We start from the raw sequence: 18,617 nt of genomic DNA on the forward strand, positions 1-18,617 counted from the left end.
GGAGTTTGAGGCCAGCCTAGGCTATATAACAGACTCTGACTTGTGGGCAGAGAAAGAAAGGAATAACGGTCTCTCCCTAGGTCAGCTAGGCCACTCTTTTGTCAAACCTGGCCATTTTGAACATTCTATGAATGCCTTGAGGAAGACAGTGGTCACAGCTGCTCGCTCCTGCTTGTGAACGTGCAGCTTGAGTCAGGACGGTTTCAAACAGTTGGCACTGGATTTTTTGCTATTATAAGCCTTGGTAGAATCCCCTAGTGATGTAGTGAAATGACAGTGACTAGTGCTGAAGGGGCAATGTTGTGACTGGAGCAAACAAGCCGTCATGTGCAGGAGGTTTACTATGATTGGCTATAAAGGAGATTGTCTGGCTCAGCTGGTGGGTCAGCTGAGCGATCCTCTATGCTACCCTCCTCTGTGAATGGCAGCATTAGGGTCAATAAAAGGTCTCTGCGCCAGGTGTGGTAGCACACATCTTTAATCTCAGCACTCAGGAGGAAGAGGCAGTTGGATCTCTGTAAGTCTGATGCCAGCTGGTGCTACATAGTGAGACCCCCTACTACTGTACCCCCACCCCTATTAAGGTTCCAACAGGGTCTCAAGGACTTCTCATGCCCAACTGATAAACACCTTGGTCTTTGAAGTCAAAAGAAGCAGACTTTTTTCCACTTTGATCTCTAAAGAGCAGGCTTCCCCTTTGATCTCTAAAGAGAACAGGATTTTTTTTTTTTTTTTTTTTTTTTTTTTAGAGGGGGTCTCCTTGTAGCCCCAGCTGTCCTGGAACTCACTATGTAGACCAGGCTGGCCTTGAACTCACAAAGATCCGCCTGCCTCTGCCTCCCAAGTGCTGGGATTAAAGGTGTGCGCCACCACGCCTGGCTGGAGAACAGGTTTTAACAGTCCCGCTCTCCCACTCCCCGCCACTTAAAAAAAAAATACGTCTTCCCACCTTCTGCTGGAAGCAGAAGCCTCCCCCTTAAAAGACCCCAGCTCACGATCCGATCCAGGGCAGACATTTTCCCTGCCCAGAAAGGAATCTGCCCCGTGTGTTCCTTTGCTAATAAACTCTGCTTTCTCCTGATCACCCTATTCCTCATACCGCTACTTTTTATCTATCAACCCTCACCCCCCCGCCTTCTTGATGCTCACAGCAGTGAAATACGGAGGTATACAAGTTACCAAAGGCCAGCACTTGAAGAGGTCTCCGTGCCTACCCATGATTTGTGAGTAGAGCAAATGTATACAGCCAGCTGACTGGCTACAATGGTATCTTCTTATGGTTAAATGATTAAGTGAATAGGGAAAATACCAAACTCTTGTTCTCATAAAAGCCTCCTTCAGACTTTTATGTAGCATCTCAAAGAGGGGGGGATATCACTTATTCGGGGCGGGGGAAGAACACTGGTGCTGAACCATGGGGGGCAGAAGACTCCAATTAATAACTGTGAAAAGCTACATAACCCTCAAACCCTTCCATTTATTTTAACACTTGGGGCAGAACCTAAGCCTCCCTCTCTCATGATGGACATGTCCCTGTCCCACGGGGGGCCATCACTTGCTACACTGGCCAGGATCACTTTGGGCAAACGCTGCCCACTCTGCCCACAGCTCAGGCCAGTCCAGCTGCCCTCAGGTCACCTTCACAACGGGCTCAGGACCCCGTGAGAACTCGCGGCCCTGGCGCCGGCTCTCCACACGCCGGGGCCTCGTGTGCCCACAGCGAGGCGTCCAGAGAGAAGCCTGCCGGGGCAAAATCCGAAGTAAAGTCCGTAGCCAGGCGTGGGAAAACGAAGTTGGAGAATGGCATGAAAAGACGTACGTTCCGTCATAATTTTTATGACTAGCAGTGGCAGAGACGTGAGAAGTGACTTTAGAAATGCATTCCAAACAGTCATCGCCAAGGGCAGCCCCAAAGTCTGCCCGGGGCCCTAGAGACGCGACTCAGGACCCCAAGGCTGGCACTCCGTGCGCATGCGCTCTGGCCGCCGGGAAGGCGGGAGGCTGGCGCGCGGGGAAGAGCCTGCGACCGGAAGTGAAGGCAGTTTCCCTCGTTCGTCCCTGTCGGTGCCGCCATACACGCTCGCAGTGCTTAGGTAAGCTGTGGCCTCCACCATCCACTTCCATCCGCACTTTCCCGCTGTCATCCTGCCGCGTGGGCCCCTGATACCCCTTCCGGGGACTGCGGCCTGGGTGCTCGGGCCTCGCTAGGTCCTTATTTCCGTCCTTTTTGAGGGCAAAACTTGAGGGGAGCAGGGAGACAAGGCGAGGGGGGGCAATCCAAGATGGTCGCCTCGGCAGCCATTGTGTTCCCTTTTCTCTTGGGTCTTCAGGGGATTCCTGGCCCACGCGAGGCCCCAGCAACAGGAGGCGTTGCTAGGTGGCCTCTGGTCCAGTAGAAGAGGGCGGGGCTTTCCTCCTGTTCCCACTAGGCCCCTTCTTGGCCTCATGGAGCCTGCTTTGGGGCCCAGTTGAACTTTGCTCCCCCTCTAACTGCCCACCCTTAGGTGGATGCCCTCAGTGGTTCCCGTGGTGTGTGGTACCCCTGATACCACTTGGGTATTTGTGACCTGATTAGTGCAGATTAGTGAGACCCCTTGGTGCACATTTTGTTAACGCTGGAGTGGGGTTTATCTTTTTCTCAACTGTGTCCACCTCCTTAAACTTGACTATTTATTCTTAAACTTTATTGTAGTTGCTGCAGCGCTAGGCTGAACCCCACGTCGCACATATGCTAAGCAAGCTTTCACCGAACCCATTCTTAGCCATGCACTCGGCTATTCATGACACAGGCCTTCCTTTTTCCCTTCACCCTCCTTCCCACTGGCATCCCAGGTGTGCACTACCAAGAGGGCACACAGGTGTGTCTTAACCTCCGTAGATGGACGTTGAGGCGCGGGAGGGCGAGAGCAGCCACATGATGTTTGAGTTTTTGGAAATGAGCGCTCTGCGCAGTGCTGACCTTTTATCTATCACCCTTGACTGATGGCTGCTCTGGTAGGGGCCCGTCTTTAGGGAAAGCATAGTCTGTCTCCCTTTGGGGGTTTTAAAGGATTTTTCTTTTGTCATTTCCCTTTCTGCCGTCCCTGAGCTCTACTCAGGGTCTCTAAGTTGGTCCTCTCCTGCCTAACTTGTGTGGGCCTAACGCTGGTTAGGAATCGTTATCTGAAACCACTTTCTCCATTTTGTTCCCTCTGGTGTTTTTATCTCGTGTGCCTGTGTTATTTTTCTTTCCGGGGTAAATGTAGTTTAGGGAAAGTGGTGGGAAGCCCGTGGAGCTGGAAAGGAGCGGCTTCTGTTCACACTGACAAGTTTTCTGTTTTGATTCCCACCCCCCAGCTCTTCTGTCAGAAACCGGTGTCTTTTCACTCACTGTTCCTCAGTCCTCTCTCTTTCCCCTGTTCTGGGAGCACTCATCCGAGCCACCCGCCCTTCTCCCCTGCCGGCCTAGTTATGGCGGAGAACGATGTTGACAATGAACTCTTGGACTATGAAGATGATGAGGTGGAGACGGCAGCCGGGGGAGACGGGGCCGAAGCCCCTGCCAAGAAGGATGTCAAGGGCTCCTACGTCTCCATCCACAGCTCTGGCTTTCGTGACTTCCTGCTCAAGCCGGAGTTGCTTCGAGCCATTGTCGACTGTGGCTTTGAGCATCCATCCGAAGGTAAGTTTTTCGTTGTACGTAGAGACCTCATTAAGAACCTTAGGGACACAAGGGGAAAAAGCGTCTGCAGTTCCTGCCTCAGGTGGTAAAGATTCATACTGAGGACGGACCAGGCAGTAAGGGAGCCCAAAAGGAAAAGGTTGATAGAAGAGACTGTTGGCTGGTCCTCAGACGTGCTAGTGAGCCAAAGCCAGAGGAGACCGCCATTTGTTCTTGTGCCTTGCGTTTCTTGTTTGCTTGTTTTTAGTTTTTTTCATTTTGACTATTTGAAGTTTTTATGAAAGGGCCTTTAGTGCCCCTCTTTTGGTCCAGGCTGACTTTGGTCTCTGGAAACCTTAATGACTGGTCTAAAGATGGCTGGCTTCTGGGTCAGGTACCAAGTCCTTCATTTTGTTCAAGGTTGCAGGGTTACGTGACCCAAAAGCATGGCAACCTATGTAGGAGAAATGGCCTGTGGCAGGCATTCAAATGTCATGGATTGTTACAGTTAAGAAAAATCAGGACAGCCAGGAGCCCTGAAGGTGAGCTCGTGGTAGGTGCAGGAGGCTGTTAGTAACACTGGGGTGGCCCGGACTGAGAGGACGCAAGGAGAATGTAGGCGGGTCTGATTCTGGGATAAATGTTAAGGGGCAGAGAGTCTGAAAGTTGGCAAGAACAAGGTACATAATTTGAGGAGTGACTGGAAAGAAATGGGCTTGGCGTGGTAAAGAGGAGTCATGTGGAGAGCCAGGTCTATGTATGTGTTTTTTCTTCTAGTCCAGCACGAATGCATCCCTCAGGCCATTCTGGGGATGGATGTCCTGTGCCAGGCCAAGTCAGGCATGGGAAAGACGGCAGTGTTTGTCTTGGCCACACTGCAGCAGCTGGAGCCGGTTACTGGACAGGTGCGCTGGGGGGCGTGCTGGAGGGGGCTTCTCGGCAGGCCAGGAGTGCTTGACTATTTCCTGACGGTTGAGGATGATCTGTAAAAGCATGGGTTTGATGGTTTAGATCTGCCAGGGGTACTTCTGTGACTGTCACTGCTGAGGGAGTGATGCAGGACTGTGAACCTGCTGTGTTTTTGTCTGCTTCCCTCCCAAGGTGTCTGTCCTGGTGATGTGTCACACTAGGGAGTTGGCTTTTCAGATCAGCAAGGAATATGAACGCTTCTCAAAATACATGCCGAATGTTAAGGTAAGCCAGGGCATAGAAACCTGGGCAGGGAGGCACTGGGAACAAAGGGGCAGCGGTGGCCCATGTCTGCAGCTGTTTAGTACCTGTGATCCTCCCTGTACATGTTGGTTCCTGTGCACTGTTTAGACCTCGTGGATTTGCTGTTGCAGTTTTGGGGGTGCTTGCCTCACCTTGGTTTGAATGCACCTGTGTATGTACGCTTACCACAGACCACTTTTTTCCTTTTTTTTTTTTTTTTAAAGCTTGAGACAGTGTCTCAATCACTTTTACTCTGGTTGGCTTTGAGGTCACTCTTGCCCAGTTAGGCCTTGAACGTGCCATCCTCCTGCCGCAGCCTCCCGAGTGGTCTTTGCCTCTGGGCCTGCCAAGAGCCCCCTCCACTTAGTGCACTCTGAGTCCTTTCGTGGTGCTTGGTTGATAGCGTGAGAGGTTGGGCGCGTGTGGGAAGAGCAGACGCTGAAGGAGCTGGTTCCTGGTGTGCATGTCGAGACTCTAGAGGCGACTGGGGCCTGCAACCGAGTCTTCTTTTTTAAAAATATATTTACTTATTTTATGTTTGCGAATGTATTGCCTGCATGTGTATAAGTGCACCCGTGTTGTGAAATGCCTGAAGAAGTCAGAAGAGGGTATCCGATCCCCTGGAACTTGAGTTACTTACAGATGGTTGTTGGCTGCCATGTGGGTGCTGGGACTTGAACCCAGGTCCTCTGCAAAGAGCAGCAGTGCTCTTAACTGAGTGCCATCTTTCCAGCCCCAGAGTTTTCTATTATACAACCTTGATACCTGGAGTGTGACCCCATACCAGTAGCGGAACCTGCAAATAGTTACATATTTTCATGCTTGGGTGTATGTGTCACCTGTATGTGAAAGTGCATCCTAATGTCCCTATGGTTGGAGGTGGAAAGACTATGTAACTACTTACTTGGTTAGGGTGAGTGAGGAGCAGTGCTTTTCAAATTGTTACAAAACACCTTGTTTCATTTCAGTGTGTGCTGTGCTTCCAACTGCCTCCACTTCTGGGTGCTGGAATTACATACAGGTGTGCACCACCGCACCTGATCACCTCATGTTGTAAAAGAACTAGGAATGTTTGAGATGGAGCCCTAGACTAAAAAAAATTTCCTAAAAAACAAAGTGGGGGCTGGAGAGATGCTCAGTGGGTGAAAGTACTTGCCATACAAGCCTAGTGACCGGAGTTCGATCCCTGGAACCCACATGTAGGTGGACGGAGAGAACTTGACTCCAGAGTTGTCATCTGGTCTTCACGTGTGCCGTGGCATGTGTGTCCCCTTACACAGCACACACAAACACACAAGATGATCAGTCTTTTTTTTTTTGTAGCCCCAGCTGGCTATTATCTTACAGAGATTCTGCCTCCTGAGTGCTGGTTATTAAAGGTGTATGCCACATAGCAAGTTCCAGACTAATTGGGGCTACCAAAAATATTTTTATGTGTATGAGTGTTTTGCCTTGTAGATGTGTAAGTGCACCATGATCCCCTGGAACTGGAGTTATAGATGGCTGTTAGCCATGCGAACCTGGGTCCCTAGAAGACCAGCGAGTGTTCTTAACTGCTGAGCCGTCTCTCCAGCCCTGGCTCTGTTTTCTGTTTGTCAGTTTATAGGTTTATCAGCCTCTTCATGAAACATTCAGCTTGTTTGCACTATTCTACCAGGTATATTGAGAATGATTAATATTATTTTCTGATATTTTGAGGTCCCTGGAGCCCCAGCTGGCCTGAAACTCTATGTAGACCAGGTTGGCCTTAAAACTTGCTGAGATCCACTTGCTTCTGCCTCCCAAGCGCTAGGATTAAAGGCATGCGCCACCACGCCCAGTCTTAATGTCTTCTTTACAGTCATTTAATTCTGAAGGCACTGTGCTAGCACATGCCTCTTGTGAGCACTTCTGCCCTGAGGTCACCAGAGTCAGCCAACTTCAGTCCTTTAACCAAACAGTCTTGTCTAAAGGTTGAAAACCGGAACTGCTTTGGCGGCTCATTCCTACAATCCTAATAGTACTTGGGAGGCTGGGACAGGTGTCCTAGGCTGAAAGATGGCCTGGGCTAAACAAAGGAGAAAGTTGAAGATCGTTTACGTTGTTGTAACTGTGGCAACAGTTGCTCCTAGTCTGTAGTCCAGCTCTGTTCAGTCAGCCTGTGCCACCCTGAATGTTCTTTGTGTCTAGATCAAATTTGAGCCTCGAACGTGGTATAGGCACTGTAGTGCTGGCCACTTGGGAGGCTAAGTAGATCTGCTTGAGCTCAGCAGGACCCTGTGTGCTCCCTCCCCCCAAAGACCAAACCTAGAGTGAGTCTACGTTGTCAAATCTGAATTGCATTGCTTTTCCTTGCTTTGGCTCAAATGTAGTTAAAAGACCTTCAGGACGCTAGGCCATTTCTGTAGAGCCCCCTCAGGGTCTGTCTCCCTCCTCAGGTTTACCCTGTCCTTCCCTCCCAATAGTTCTTCTAGACCAAAATTTATACTTAAAAACTTAATTGAGTCAAGTTAAAATATTTTGGGCAAGAGTGCTCCTGTTTGCCACAAACCTTGTTTACCATCAGTGTTTTTAAAGTTACCATAATATTAGGGTCATGACAGTATGATTCCTTGATTATTCCTTTCCCCCTTGAAATTAGCAATTCAGGACTGGATGTTGTAGTGTACACCTTTAATCCCAGCATTTGGGAGGCAGAGGCAGTTGGATCTTTGGGTTCAAGGCCAACTTGGTCTACATAGTGAGTTCCAAGTCAACCAGAGCTGCATGGTAAGACCCTGTCTCACTAAAAGCAATTCCGTATGCTGTAAGGCCCAGATCCCAACAGCCATTCACCTTACAAGGGTCATTACATTTAGCCTCTGTCAGTAATAGTGTAGGGTCTGTGCCAGTTGAGAAGGAAAGCTTGATGTTCAGTGCTTTGTGTGGCGTTGACCCTTCCTGGGGGCTTTTGATAACCTGTATTCGTTCTTAACGTGAAACCTTTAGACTCACATGAGAATGTAGCGGCCAGGTGAAGGCAGAGGAGTCGAGCGCTTCCCTTCCTGTCCCCGTTAGCCGTGCAGCTTTGAGCAGGTCACTGGCTTCTCACAGAACCTCAGTGTTGGGGGCACATGAGAATTTTTTGGATGAAGTGTTCTTTACAGATTGTAAATGTGAAGTTTGTTGTAGGTCTGAAAGCTAACACTTGGTTTAGAGTCAATTAAAGGGATGGGAATTCTGAAGAGGTTGGGCTCTTCCTTCCTGGTGAGATGCTTTTCCTTTGCCGGCCAGGTGGCGGTGTTTTTTGGTGGTCTGTCTATCAAGAAGGATGAAGAGGTGCTGAAGAAGAACTGCCCGCACATCGTCGTTGGGACTCCTGGCCGCATCCTAGCCCTAGCTCGGAATAAGAGCCTCAACCTCAAACACATTAAACACTTTATCTTGGATGAATGTGACAAGATGCTTGAACAGCTCGGTGAGTGGCAGTGCTCGGGCTCTAGTGGTCTGGGGAACTGCCTTTTGGAGCCAAATGATGTTTGTTTGATACAGGAGCACTTGCGTGCAAGGACGACTCTTGATCTATCACCCATGACTGATGGCTCTCAGTTTTGTTCTCTTTCCCTGGTGCTGGGCGTTGAACCCAGGGCCTTACGCATACTGGACATGTGCTGTACCACCCGAGCTGTACCTCCAGCTGTGATGTTCTTTCTTACAGTGGGTGTTCTGTCTTTGAGAGTGGGGCACTCGGATAATTTTGCAGTCCACATCAGTACCCTTTTCTTCACAGGTTGCTGTACTGGGTGTCGTGGGAGAGATGCTGCACTAAAGAAAGTGTCCAGGCATCCCAGCACAGCGTGTGTGAGTGCGTGTGGTCAGACTGAATGCATGAATAGGGTTCTGGAGTTGTCTCAGGATTAATCACCAGGGAAGTTTGTGTGTTGGGGTATTCCTTTGTGCTGTGGGTGAAAAAAAAGTTTCATTACAACTTCCATTTTGGCAGGGCATGGTGGTGTGTGCCTCTACTACTACTGGGGCGGTAAGGGTAGGTTGATCTGAGTTTGGGGACAGCCTGGTCTGTAGAGTGAGTTCCAGACCATCCAGGGCTACACACATACTGAGACCCTGTCTCAAACCACCCACAAAAAAGAATTCTATTTTGGCCAGTGGGAATATGGAAAGGCAGGAGTGTGTGAGCTGTAGGTGAGAGGCACAGGGTGGCCTGCCTGCTGGAGTGCGGTGAGTGCACTGTGGACCTCTAGAGGCTGGGGCTGCGGAGAGGAGGGCTGGCAGGGGTCTTCGTAAAACTTTGGAAATTCTATTTTTAATGTTTTTAGTTGTTAGTGTGAATGTGAATGTGCAGTGCTTGCAGAGGCCAGAGGCGTCAGATCCCCTTGGAGCTGGACTTAGAACAGTGTGAGCCACCTTACATGGATGCTGGGAACTGAACTTGGGTCCTCTGCAAGTGCAGTGTGCAGTTTTATTGCTGACTTCTCCCTCCAGCCCTCATAAATCATTTTTAACATTGTCCTTGAGAGCCTCTGAAGGGGTCTGTCCCTGATTCATAGATTCTGTCACATTTCTTGTCTGGAACAAAAGGTAGAACCTGACTCTGCGTCTTTTTATGTGTATGAGTGTATGGCCTGCATGTATGTAAGAGTACCTACCTGTGTTGTACAATGCCCATGGAGGTCACAGGAAGGTGTGGGATCCCCTGGAACTGGAGTTACAGATGGTAGTTAGCCGCCATGTGGGTGCTGGGATCTGAACCCAGGTACCCTACAAGAGCAGCCAGTGCTCTTCACCGCTGAGCATCCCTAGCCCCTGAGGTCTTTTCTTGATCTGTTGCTTTCCCATTGGGTCACCACTCTTGGTTTTTTAAGGCAGGGTCTCGTGTAACCAGGCTGGCTCTATGAGCTCCTGATGTTCCTGCCTCTACCTCCCGAGTGCTGGGATCACAGGCTTACACCACTACACCTGGCTTCCAGAGCGTTTCTACTCTGATTTGTGTAGTAATTGGAGAATATGGAGATCTGGGGTCTTCTTCTGAGTGCCTTCGTGTCTCACTGGGAACTCTGGTGCTGATTTAAGTCACAGGTTCATTTTCTCCTGTAAATTCTCATTCTTACAGACATGCGTCGGGATGTCCAGGAAATTTTTCGCATGACCCCCCACGAGAAGCAGGTCATGATGTTCAGTGCTACCTTGAGCAAAGAGATCCGGCCAGTCTGCCGCAAGTTCATGCAAGATGTAAATACCTTCTACCTTCTCTCCCTCCACTCCCGCCCGCTGCCTCCTCCCCTCCTCGCCCTCTTCCTCCAGACTCCCTTGTCCTTCAAGCGTCAAGAAGGGGGCTTGTGCCCACTTTGGGAGCAGCAACTCCCTGAAGAGAAGCACAGAGGCAGAGACAGCTAGCGTTAGGGTCCGCGCGGGTGCCAGGGAAACTCCGGAAGACTTGGTCGGGTTAATTGAGAGCGGGTAGTGTTCAACATTTTTTTTAAGTCCCAGCATTTTTGAACCTCTTCTCCCTTTCGGGGGTAGGGCCAGATTCTGTGCCCTGCTGCCCTCCCGTCGTCTCCTACATAGCCCCTACAGCCACACATCCTCAAGGTGGCCTGAAGCATGCAGCTGGAGCCTTCAGCTCACCAAAACTCAAACCTCCAGTGGCAGGAGAGCAAGAGAGGGACAGTCAGATGGCAGGGCCCATCCAGAAGAAGAGCACGCAGCACATGAATCTGCCCCTCCCCGCCTCAGGGCTGGGGGCCATTGGCACCTCAGTCCCCAGTCCCCCACTCCTTCCTGCCCACACCTCCTTGCACCCATCGGAGCCTTGGTTGATGTGAGCCGGCAGCAGAGAAGCCCTGGGCACGACGAGAGAATGCAGACCTCATGAGCAGTGTGGATGGCGGCAGCGGAGGCCACAGGAATCCTGACCTGGACGCTGAGGACCAAACCAGCCTCTTTTTCTGTTCCCGGTTTTTTTCCTGAACCTAACGTGCTGTGCCCCATTTCCCCCATATGTGTTGGGTTTGCTGGGGTGGGGAGTCCTGTGGGGTGGTAGTTTTTTTTTTTTGCTTTTTTTTTTTTTCTCCCCCTCTAATTTTTTAATGAGGGTTCTGGGAAAAGTGTAGTGGGAAGAGGGGCTCATCTGTAATGAGGGTAGTGTGGAGAGGGCGGAGCCTATCCTGAGCCCTGGAGTTCCTCCCTGCAGGGCTCCTGCTCTTGGGCTCTGCTGGGGGCATGAATCAGGTTTATCAGAAACCTGAGACTTTTCTTTGGAAAGCCTGCCCTTGGCCTGCCCTCTGGGAAAGACACTGTTTTTACCCCTACTACATGCATCTTGGTCCCTGGCTATTTCTGTTAACTGTCTCCCAAGACAGTCTGGAGAGTGTTGGGAATCTGGTCTGGGAGCTGCCTGTCGGCCCTCTCTGTCATTTCTTCCTCTCCTTCATGGGTTGCATGGGGCAGGGGGATTTTTATTTTATTTATGAAATGTAAAGATTAATTCCTATCTACATTTTTTTGGATGCTCAAGGACCATTGTGTTAGTGTTTAAGAAACAGGGCAGGCAGCTGTAATCTCGGCAGCCACTGGGAAGAGGGAGATGGAGGAGAGAGCCACGCCCTTTGAGTTAAAGCTGAGGAAGTGTCAGGCTGGCTCTGGAGGGCTGTGCCTAGCTGCGTGTGGGTAGGGCGGTGGGAAAACCTGCTTAGCGTGTGGAAAGTGGGGAAGAGCCAAAGTTAGGCTTTTTAACTGAGGATGCAGGCTCAGGTGTGAAGTTCTGTAAGCACCTGCCTGCTGTTTTTCCTGGGGCCCTTCGTGGATTCTTCCCCCCAATACCTATAGATGGTTTGACTCTTACTCAGAACGGTCTCTTCTAAAGCTAATCCTAGAGGTCCAAGAGCAAGGTGCTTCTCACCTTGAGCAGTTTCGGTTCCTCTTTAAATGCCATTTTAAAGATTTTACTTTCCTGCCTCAGCCACCCGAGTGCCGAGATTGCAGGCGTGTACCGCCATGCCTGGCTTTTGGATGGCATTCTGACCATGGCCACTGCAGCTTTCTGATCTTAAAGACATTTGCTAAAGTGTGTTACTCCGAGTCTCCCAGTTGAGAAGGAACGCAGGTGGAGCAGTGGTGGCCCCCAAGTTCCTGTTCTGCTGGAGCTTCTCTGACCCCCATCTGATTCTGAGTGGTGCACTCCCCTTGAGAACCTTCCCCTATTGTTTTCTTTGCTCCACCCCTCATCTGAGGCAACCTCATCGGTGGCCTCACGCTCTTTCTTGGCGGAGGCTCCTTTTTCCTCCGAGTTCTCAGTTGGGCAGTCTTAAAACTCAGCTGATGAAATCCATTTCTGATCAGGAAAGAAGGGTGTTTTTCATGGTGGGGGAGGGGTTTCCAGTCTTCTCTCTCCTCCCCATCCTCCCATGGGGTGTATTGGAGATCAGCTTCCTCCACCCCCCCAGGTTTAACCCCCCCACTCTGCCCTCCTCCTGCTCCCCCCCCTCCTCCCCCTCAGCCGATGGAGATCTTCGTGGATGATGAGACGAAGTTGACGCTGCACGGGTTGCAGCAGTACTACGTGAAACTGAAGGACAACGAGAAGAACCGGAAGCTCTTTGACCTTCTAGATGTCCTTGAGTTCAACCAGGTCAGTAGCTCGAGGTCCAGTGCAGGGATGAGCCCTGGACACCGGCAGTAGCAGAAGCCTGTGTTTAAGTAGCCGTCGAAGGAGCGGCATAGGTGATGAGGTGAGAAGCCCAGATGGGGGGGAGGGGAGTTGCCTGGCCGTAATAAAGACCAAGCAGAGCCAGCTGCAAAGGCCTCAGTGATTTTCAGTAAGTTCATACATTTGTGGGCTACCTTAGGCTCTGAAATAGCTTACTTCCTCTACTTACTGAGGAGCAGCAATCTGTCCTCCCGTTTGCCTGTGCTGAAGCTGACCTTGAGTTAGGATAGGTCCCAAGGTTTAGTGTTTAGGTGAGCAGGATCATCTGTCTTTCCAGACCTTAATTCTCATTCTTAGCGTGTTTCTGTGAGGTGGCTTCATCCTTGACTCCCAGCATATCTGCCAGCTTGGGGTCCTGTGGCCACAGCACCTCGGGAGCCAGATGTTGAGAAATCAGCCCAGAGAACAAAGGCTGTTGTATTCACAGCAGGACAGGACATAAGAGGAACTGAGGGATTCCTTTAGAAATGTAGAGTGCTGGGGTTGGAGGGATGGCTCAGCAGTTAAGAGCCCTTGCTGCTCTTCCAGAGGACCCAGTTCAGTTCCCAGCACCCACATGGGCGCCTGTAATGCCAGTGCCAGGGAATCAGTGCCCTCTTGTGGTTTCTGTAGGCACTACACATAATGGCATACATTCATGCAAACAAAATCTTCAAAAGAAAAGTGAAATTCCTGAAAATGCACATCTGTAACTTCTCTTACATGCCATGCACCCTCCCCTGGCTCCCTCAGGTGGTGATCTTTGTGAAGTCCGTGCAGCGCTGCATCGCCCTGGCCCAGCTCCTCGTGGAACAGAACTTCCCAGCCATTGCCATCCACCGTGGGATGCCCCAGGAGGAGAGGTGAACTAGAAACAGGAAGGGGGTTTGTGTCTGGGGAGGAAAAGGCACTGTGGAAAGAGGAGGGAATCTCACATCTGTTCCTTTCTCACAAAGGCTCTCTCGGTATCAGCAGTTCAAAGATTTCCAGCGGCGAATTCTTGTAGCTACCAACCTGTTTGGCCGTGGCATGGATATCGAGCGAGTGAACATTGCCTTCAATTATGACATGCCGGAGGACTCCGACACCTACCTGCACCGGGTGAGCCCGCCTGCTCTCCCAGCCCCTTCTTGCTCTCACCTTTCTTCTCTCAGCCCTGTTCTCTCAGCACCTGCCTGCTCTCTGAGCCTTGCCTTGCCTCACCTGGCCCTGTGCTTCCAGCCTAGCCCCCCTCCTCTTGGCGTCTCCCCCTTGAGTCTTCCAGTCTTACCCCTCTTACCCCTGTCTCCTTTCAGGTGGCCAGAGCAGGCCGGTTTGGCACCAAGGGCTTGGCCATCACGTTTGTGTCAGACGAGAACGACGCCAAGATTCTCAATGATGTGCAAGACCGATTTGAGGTCAACATCAGTGAGCTGCCCGACGAGATTGACATCTCCTCCTACAGTGAGTGCTGGCCTCACCCTCCTCCCCATCCAAAGTCTGTTTTGAGATTGGGTCTCCCTGGTCTCCCTGTAGCCCCAGCTATGTAGACCAGGCTAGCCTGAATGTCACAGATCTGCCTGCCTCTGCCTCCTAGAGTGCTCAGATGAAAGGTGTGTACCACCATACCCTGCTCTCTGTGTGTGTGTGTGTGTGTGTGCGCGCGTGTGCGTGCGTGCGCGCGCACAAGTGCATGCCTGTATGTGTGAAGGTCAGGACAACTTGAGGGAGTCCTTTCTCCCTTCCAATAGGTGTGGGCTCCATAGGTGTGGGCCCCCGTGGGTTGGACTTGAGTGTCAGGCTTGGTGACAGGCACCCTTACCCACAGCTATTTGATGGCCTCCCACTTGTTGATGTGCTGGTTTTGTTTGGGGTTTTTTTGTTTGTTTGTTTTTGTATGAGTGTTTCGCCTGCATATAAGTGCACCATGTGCTTGCAGAACCCACAGAGGCCAGGAGAGGGTTTCGAATCCCCGTGGAGCTGGAGTTCTGGATGGTCGTTAGCTGCTATGTGGGTGCTGGGAATCGAACCTGGGTCCTCTGGAAGTGCAGCGAGTGTTCTTAACCATTGAGCCATCTCTTAATGACTCAGCTCAACCTGTCTGTAGGTTGTGGCCACTGACACAGAATGGCACTTGGCTGCTTGTTCCTGGAGTTGTGCAGTTGTATTGACTTGATGTGGGGTCTGCTTTTCTCAAAAGACTCTCCACTCCTGGATGTGTTCTCTGAACCCACAGTGTACAGACACTTGCATGTGTGCGTCTGTGTGTGTGGAATTTCCCTTTAAAAAAAAAACTTGATGTGGTATGAGTGTATTGCCTGCATGTATGTAAGTGCACCTGTGTCGTGCATCCCCACAGAGGTCAGAAGGTGATGTCGGATTCCCTGGAACTGGGGTTATCGAAGGTTGTTAGACACCATGTGGGTGATGGGAACTGAACCCCTGTCCGCTGCAAGAGCAGCCAATGCTCTTGACTGAGCATCTCTCCAGCCCCTAAAATTCCTTTCTGTGCCTCTAACTGCTGGTCTTCTCTCCTCAGTTGAACAGACGCGGTAGAGGAATCACCCATTCCGGAATGGCAGTCTGTGACTTAGGACAGCAGGGGTGGGGTGAGGAGATGCTGCTGCCTCTGCCCCTGCAGCCCCACTGCCCCGCTTCCTCCTGTGTCCCCACCACTGTGTCCCCACCACTCCCGAACCTGCTCCTGACATACCAGAACTTTTTTTAACAAAACTAAGAATGAAACACAAATGCGTCTGTGGTGTCTGCAAGTGCTCTGTCCTTCAGTGGCCACGGGAGGTGCTGTGGGCTCCATCCGGGTGAATTCCTGAGGGCTGTGTAGTGGACTGGGGCGTGCTGAAGCCCTCCCACCACCTTCCCCTCGTGGTTGGTTGCCGTTTCTTCCGTGGCTGTGGCAGTGGTGGGTGTGCGGGTGCGCCGTGTTGTGGAGTTGGAGGGTGAGGACAGCATGGTGGGCTCTCGGCTCCTCTCAGGTCCTCATGTCTCTTCAGCTTCTTGGTGTGGAGCACCAGGGCCTGCGCCTCCCGGGCCCCTCCTGCCCGTCCAGCAGGGCCTGGTGCAGCTCTAGCCCCTGCTCCCGCGTCTACCTGGGCTAGTTCAGCTGTGGGCTGGAGTCCTGGGCACAGCAACGGCCAGGACAGGGAGCTGAAGCCGCAGGGCTGCCTGGCTTCCCAATATTTTTGTTTTTTTGGGGGGTGGGGTCTGTGTGGTCTCTAGCCCCAGCTGGCCTGCACCTCACTATGTACACTGTTAGATCAGGCTGGACTGGAATTCAGAGGTCCACTTGTCTGCCTCTCAAGTGCTGGGATTAAAGGCATGTGCCACCACACCTGGCTTTCCCTTTCCTTTTTAAAGATTTGAATTTTTTTATTTAATGTGTATGAGTGTATTGTCTGTGTGAGTGCACCCGTGTGCAATGCAGGGGAGGTCAGATGAGGGTTTCCCCTGGACCTGGAGTTACACGTGGTGGTTAGCTGCCGGGTGGGTGCTGAACCCCGGTCCTCTGGAAGAGCAGTGGGTGCTCTTAACTGCTGAGCATCTCTCCAGTCCCCCTTTGCCTTTTTGATCCCAAGTTTAAAAGGTCATCTGAAGCCAATGCGGTGTCGTACCTCAGATGTGCGTCTATGAGACAGTACACAGGCTCAGGTCGTCCACTCAGGGTCGTGACTGCTGTGCAGGTTCTGGTGTGGGAGGAAGACTGGCTGCCCCTCCCCAACAGGAAGTAATTAGCTCTTAGATGAGGGGAGATTCCTGCGACTACAGTTGTGGAAGGACTGGGTTGGGGTGGAAGGAGCTGGGGGATTCTGAGGAGCAGGTGCAGGCGAGGGTGAGGCACATCTCAACATGAAAGGTTGAGCCTGGCTCCAGTACAAACCTTGTGCTCCCTCCCCATTCCTGGTTCCACATACCCTGGGAGGCGACCCCGTCCCACTACCTGTGGAGCTGGGCTCAGGGAGCAACACCCCGGAATCCTGGAGTTTTCAGGGACCAGGAGGGTGGTAGGTGAAGGTTCCAGCGCTGAGAGAATGGTGCACATAGGCAGCTGAGCTGTCCATGGCCACCAGGAACTGAGTCTACAGACCTTGGGGTTTATTTTAGCGCCTAGCCCTGCCCAGCCACCCACTCACCCTTCTTCCTCTCTACCCCCACCTTCCAGCCTGGCCAGAGTCCAGGAACTTGTGCTGGTGGTGTTATAGGACAGAGTTTGTAAAAAATCACCAACACCACTTTAAGAAAAGTGGCAAGGTAAATTTTAATTTTCGACCGGCCGGGCTGTCTATCTCGGGAGTAGAAGCAGCCCTGATGATTGTTAAGTCAGAGTTTTTATAGGATTGCAGAATTATTATTAAAACAGGACATTTGTGAACCAATCAGGTTTGTACAACATAGCAGAATTTTGACTCTATTAATCAACAACCAATCATTATACAGACAAGTGATACAGTCATATAACTTGGCAATCAACTTTGTGACCTTAAAATTAGTCAACTTCCTAGCCATAACAAGTATAGTAAGACAGCTAAAATCAGCAGTTACCGGGTGGTCATACAATAACAGGGTGGTCTTATACTTTGTGTCAAGGTGACCTAAAATAGCAAGCGAGTTACAGAAGCGAAAACAAGCAGACCAAGGCAGCAAGCAGGTTACAGAAGCGAAAATAAGCTGGTTAGTGAAAATATAATATCTGGAATTAGCACATTCCATGATTCTTGGCGAGGACAATTTTCCAAGGCCCAAGGTTGCCCCCCTTTTCCTTTGGTGTGGAGCAAAGTTGCTGCTGAAATGGCTCTGAACAAAATGGAGTAACTTAGGGAAGTTCGCTGAGCCAGTTCAGTGGGAAACACGTTCCTACTAGTTTAGGCAGGTTGCTATGGACTGGTGTGCGGCTGACCTTAGCCCTGCAGGCAGAGGTGGCTCAGAGGGGCTAGACGGCTAAGTTTTGGTCATCTGGGAACACGATGGTCCTCCAAACAGCAGGCCTTAGAATGCGGATTGCTGGAGGGGGGCTGCTAACAGCGTTCTATCTTTGGTTCCCCTCTCTGGGTTAGGACCTGGGGGGATAGCCTCTGCTATGCGAGAGCCAAGCAGGGAGGCGTTCCCTGAGGTCAGGGTGTCTCAGGAGAAGAGCCTTTAGAGGGCCGAGGTCTCACCGTCCTGGTACTTGCCGCTTCCAGAGGCAGAAGAGCCGAAACCTCTGAAAGTTTAGGAGATTTATCGTCACTTTTCTCACTCTGACAAAATACCTGACAGATGCAACTTGTTTCTTTTGGCAACAGTTAGGGGGGTTCATTATGTCACAGTGGGCAGGCAGGGTGGGGCAGGCACGGTTGGGCTGGCTTAGAGTTAGGGGGGGTTCAGTATGTCACGGTGCGGCAGACACAGAAGGAGGCAGGAGGGCGGGGTACCTGGTCCCACTGTCTGAGGAAGCAGAGTGGTGATTGCTGGTGGTGCATGACTCCCGTGAGGACGGCTGACCAGGTGAGCAGAGCAGCAGGCAGGACACAGGTGAGGGACAGCAGGAGTGTCTCACCTCAGGAGTGAAGGAGGTGGAGACCACGGGGAGAAGGGCCTGCGAATGAGAGAGCATGATACCGTGTGTGTGTGTGTGTGTGTGTGTGTGTGTGTGTGTGTGTGTGTGTGTGTGTGTGTGTGTGTGTATCTTGTTAAAATCTTTGAGCCTTTTCACCTTTAGCTTCTTCAGAACAGTAGGTGAAAGACAGCCGGCTTATAAGGCAGAGCCCCTCCAGGCTCCAGAAGGTAAACTGGTCTTTCTGACCTGCTGTCCACACAGCTGCTTCTCTCCAGTGCCAGGCCATGGAAAAGTTCCACTCCCCAAGATGGCTGCCGGAAATGGAAGCACTCTAGCTTTGCCTCCCCTCCTCCCCTTTCTGTCTTGAAGCTGGCCATAGAGAACGTCTCTGACTTACCTTGTCTGAGAGACAGTAACTCATAAACCCCTATTTCTTTTTTTGGGGGGGTCTCCCTGTAGCCCCAGCTGGCCTGGAACTCACTATGTAGACCAGGCTAGCCTTGAACTCACAGAGATCCACCTGCCTCTGCCTCCCGACTGCTGGGACTAAAGGTGTGCACCACCACACCCAG

The 18,617-nt window shown here is 51.3% G+C and overlaps 1 protein-coding gene, 1 long non-coding RNA gene and 2 other non-coding genes across 5 annotated transcripts in view; 3 read left to right on the plus strand and 1 right to left on the minus strand.

Annotated features, from left to right (window-relative positions):
* Window positions 1-1,956: 1,956 nt before the first annotated feature.
* Ddx39b (DExD-box helicase 39B) lies at window positions 1,957-15,251 on the plus strand. 2 transcript variants are annotated; one of them, XM_008821551.3, is made up of 11 exons: window positions 1,957-2,093; window positions 3,337-3,661; window positions 4,418-4,545; window positions 4,742-4,834; window positions 8,105-8,288; window positions 9,942-10,060; window positions 12,327-12,458; window positions 13,269-13,378; window positions 13,472-13,616; window positions 13,811-13,958; window positions 15,034-15,251. In XM_008821551.3, the coding sequence occupies exons 2-11, from the start codon at window positions 3,451-3,453 to the stop codon at window positions 15,048-15,050; spliced, it is 1,287 nt and encodes a 428-aa protein (XP_008819773.1). In that variant the 5' UTR covers window positions 1,957-2,093; window positions 3,337-3,450; the 3' UTR covers window positions 15,051-15,251. The 2 variants fall into 2 exon arrangements, with proteins under 2 accessions (XP_008819773.1, XP_029413735.1); XM_029557875.1 differs by lacking the exon at window positions 1,957-2,093 and adding an exon at window positions 4,061-4,182 and having other exon boundaries at window positions 3,525-3,661.
* LOC115068160 lies at window positions 2,910-2,988 on the plus strand. Its single transcript, XR_003847536.1, has one exon. It is a non-coding gene; the product is annotated as a small nucleolar RNA SNORD83 (small nucleolar RNA).
* On the plus strand, window positions 8,338-8,414 carry LOC115068161. The gene has a single exon (XR_003847537.1). It is a non-coding gene; the product is annotated as a small nucleolar RNA SNORD83 (small nucleolar RNA).
* Window positions 15,252-17,147: 1,896 nt separating the features above from the next.
* LOC108490119 overlaps window positions 17,148-18,617 on the minus strand; it is a 2,049-nt gene continuing 579 nt past the window's right edge. Inside the window, exons 2-3 of the long non-coding RNA XR_001872123.1 lie at window positions 17,921-18,084; window positions 17,148-17,709 (exon numbers count right to left, since the gene is read on the minus strand). This is a non-coding gene — a long non-coding RNA (uncharacterized LOC108490119). The remainder of the gene's footprint in view (window positions 17,710-17,920; window positions 18,085-18,617) is intronic.

This window comes from Nannospalax galili, unplaced genomic scaffold (genome assembly GCF_000622305.1).
Source record: "Nannospalax galili isolate Female #2095 unplaced genomic scaffold, S.galili_v1.0 scaffold948, whole genome shotgun sequence".
In the NCBI taxonomy this organism is placed as follows: domain Eukaryota; kingdom Metazoa; phylum Chordata; class Mammalia; order Rodentia; family Spalacidae; genus Nannospalax; species Nannospalax galili.

Bases quoted from the DNA above. Each gene is read 5' to 3' on its own strand.
- Ddx39b (XM_008821551.3), top strand. From the start codon at position 3,451: ATGGCGGAGAACGATGTTGACAATGAACTCTTGGACTATGAAGATGAT. The intron at 4,546-4,741 runs GTGCGCTGGGGG...TTCCCTCCCAAG, and splicing joins TGGAGCCGGTTACTGGACAG to GTGTCTGTCCTGGTGATGTG. The intron at 8,289-9,941 runs GTGAGTGGCAGT...TCATTCTTACAG, and splicing joins CAAGATGCTTGAACAGCTCG to ACATGCGTCGGGATGTCCAG.